General features: G+C 37.6%; 1 protein-coding gene across 1 annotated transcript; it reads right to left on the reverse strand.

Moving 5' to 3' along the window:
• Positions 1-1560, reverse strand: LOC123520468 (metallothionein-2). The gene is made up of 3 exons (XM_045282721.1): positions 1405-1560; positions 863-940; positions 1-264 (listed from the first exon to the last, which is right to left on the reverse strand). The coding sequence occupies exons 1-3, from the start codon at positions 1424-1426 to the stop codon at positions 188-190; spliced, it is 177 nt and encodes a 58-aa protein (XP_045138656.1). The 5' UTR covers positions 1427-1560; the 3' UTR covers positions 1-187.
• Positions 1561-1988: the final 428 nt, after the last annotated feature.

Below are 1988 nucleotides of genomic sequence, written 5' to 3' on the forward strand. Positions count from 1 at the left end.
ACTGCTCACATTAGTTTTTTAATGTTTTAAAACAAAGAAAAATCGAAGACAATTTCATGGAAAACAAAGAAAAAACATTACGATGGAGACAATCAATTATACAATACAAATGGTTCGTAATAATGAATGATGAATCCAATCATGTATCTGTCGGTGGAGAATGATGGCCGATGATTGTTTAGGGTGTCTAGGGGCAGCAGGAGCAAGGCTTGGAGCAGGTCTTGCAGCAGTCCTCCTTGCTACCACACTTGCACCCGGACGAGCCTGAAGAATGAGGAAGTGTTAGGAGCTGCACAAAGTGTGGAACTCACCAAAAGTGTATATTGTATTTGTTTAATCACTAATGACTAATACCTCTAATGTGCTATATATGGTATATGGTGCTCACTGGACTAGTTGAAAGTTGAAAGATGGCATCTCTAAATTGTATGCACGGTGTTAGGACACGCATGCGTGTAGTAATGACCTGTATTATCTGCATTGAGTTACCATAATGACATCACCAATTGTGTAAAGACAGTGGTAGGACCTGTATGTAGGTGTGCTATTTATTAACTAGTAGTTAGTCATGCATTTGATGAGCTGCTAAAGCATAATGCATTTTTTTACTGTAAGGGTGGCAAACGTTAGGATATGCATTTATTAACTATTTATTAACTGAAATTGTAAATATATGGATGAAATTATCTCATCAGAGAAAATGTACCATGCATTACTGTGTCACTGTGTCAAAAAAAAAAATGTACTCAGGGCTTAACATAATTACAATTCTCCTTTTTAATATATGGGTATGGTGCTGTAATACAGGCTGTGTCAAGTCAGAGAAATCTTTAAACTATTGCAAAGCAGCACGTTTACTCACACTTCTCGCATGGAGGGCAGCGACAGGATGTGCACTTACACCCTGCCTCGCATTTTCCCTCCTTGCACTCACACTTGTCTGGAAGGGAAACAAATTAGGATTTAAATTTCATATGCGATAAGTTGATAAGCTACCGAACATCAGCTATCACATATTACTTGCATAAAGGAAATATGAAGAAAACACTCTCAATAGGTATTTAATATGTATTTTCAGTGTCGTAAACTTAAAAAAAAAAAAAAAAAAATCTGGTAAACATTAGTTAAAATTTCCCTGTAGTCTATGTAGACGTTATGTATGAATTTCCTACCGAATTAATGTTTTGTACTTCAGTTTCAGTTCAGTTAAACGGCTTGTGTGTGTGTGTGTGTGTGTGTGTGTTGTTATCCGTGTTTTGAATTACGTATGAGTACCAGCTAACCTTTAAAAAAACATTATGCTATAGTACTGTATATGTAACTGTGGACAGTGGTACTTTGTTAAAATATATGAAAAGTATATCTGAAAATTGGGTTTACGACAAGGGAACACTGGTGGCTCACCGTTGCAGCAGGGATCAGGCATGGTGGTGGTTCACGGAGAATGAGCTGGTGCGTACCTCTCCTCTGACTCTGCAGGATGACTGACTGACGTGTCTTTGCATGACGCGCCTTTTATGTGCTGCTGCCGCTGCCGTGCTGGCCGTGTCGTGTGCAATACGGATGCCACCTCGCCTGAAAGCAATGACGAATCAACGTAAGTAAGGTTTGTAAGTTTGATTTTTTTTCTCCTAGAAGGATTCCAAAGTTTATTACACTGATCCAAGCATTCACAACTGTCTATAGAACATATTAGAGTCTAACACAGTTTCAATAGACAAACTTAAATGTTTGGCACAAATTTGTGTAATCCCTTTTTGTAGTTATTTTATTTACAGTGTTTTAGTATTACCATCCATTGTTTAGTGCCTCATCTTATGTAATTACAAACTTTGAAAAAGATATTTAGAAATAATATGATTCTAGGAATAATAGTGGTCAATGGAGCATTAAGTGTGGTGTCGTGTGCAACAGTGTAGGTAGGGTCGTGTGCTCCATCGCATTGCTTGTATCTCAATTAACAAAGCCGTATTTTCCCTCCATAATAA

This window comes from Portunus trituberculatus, chromosome 47, assembly GCF_017591435.1.
Source record: "Portunus trituberculatus isolate SZX2019 chromosome 47, ASM1759143v1, whole genome shotgun sequence".
In the NCBI taxonomy this organism is placed as follows: Eukaryota; Metazoa; Arthropoda; class Malacostraca; order Decapoda; family Portunidae; genus Portunus; species Portunus trituberculatus.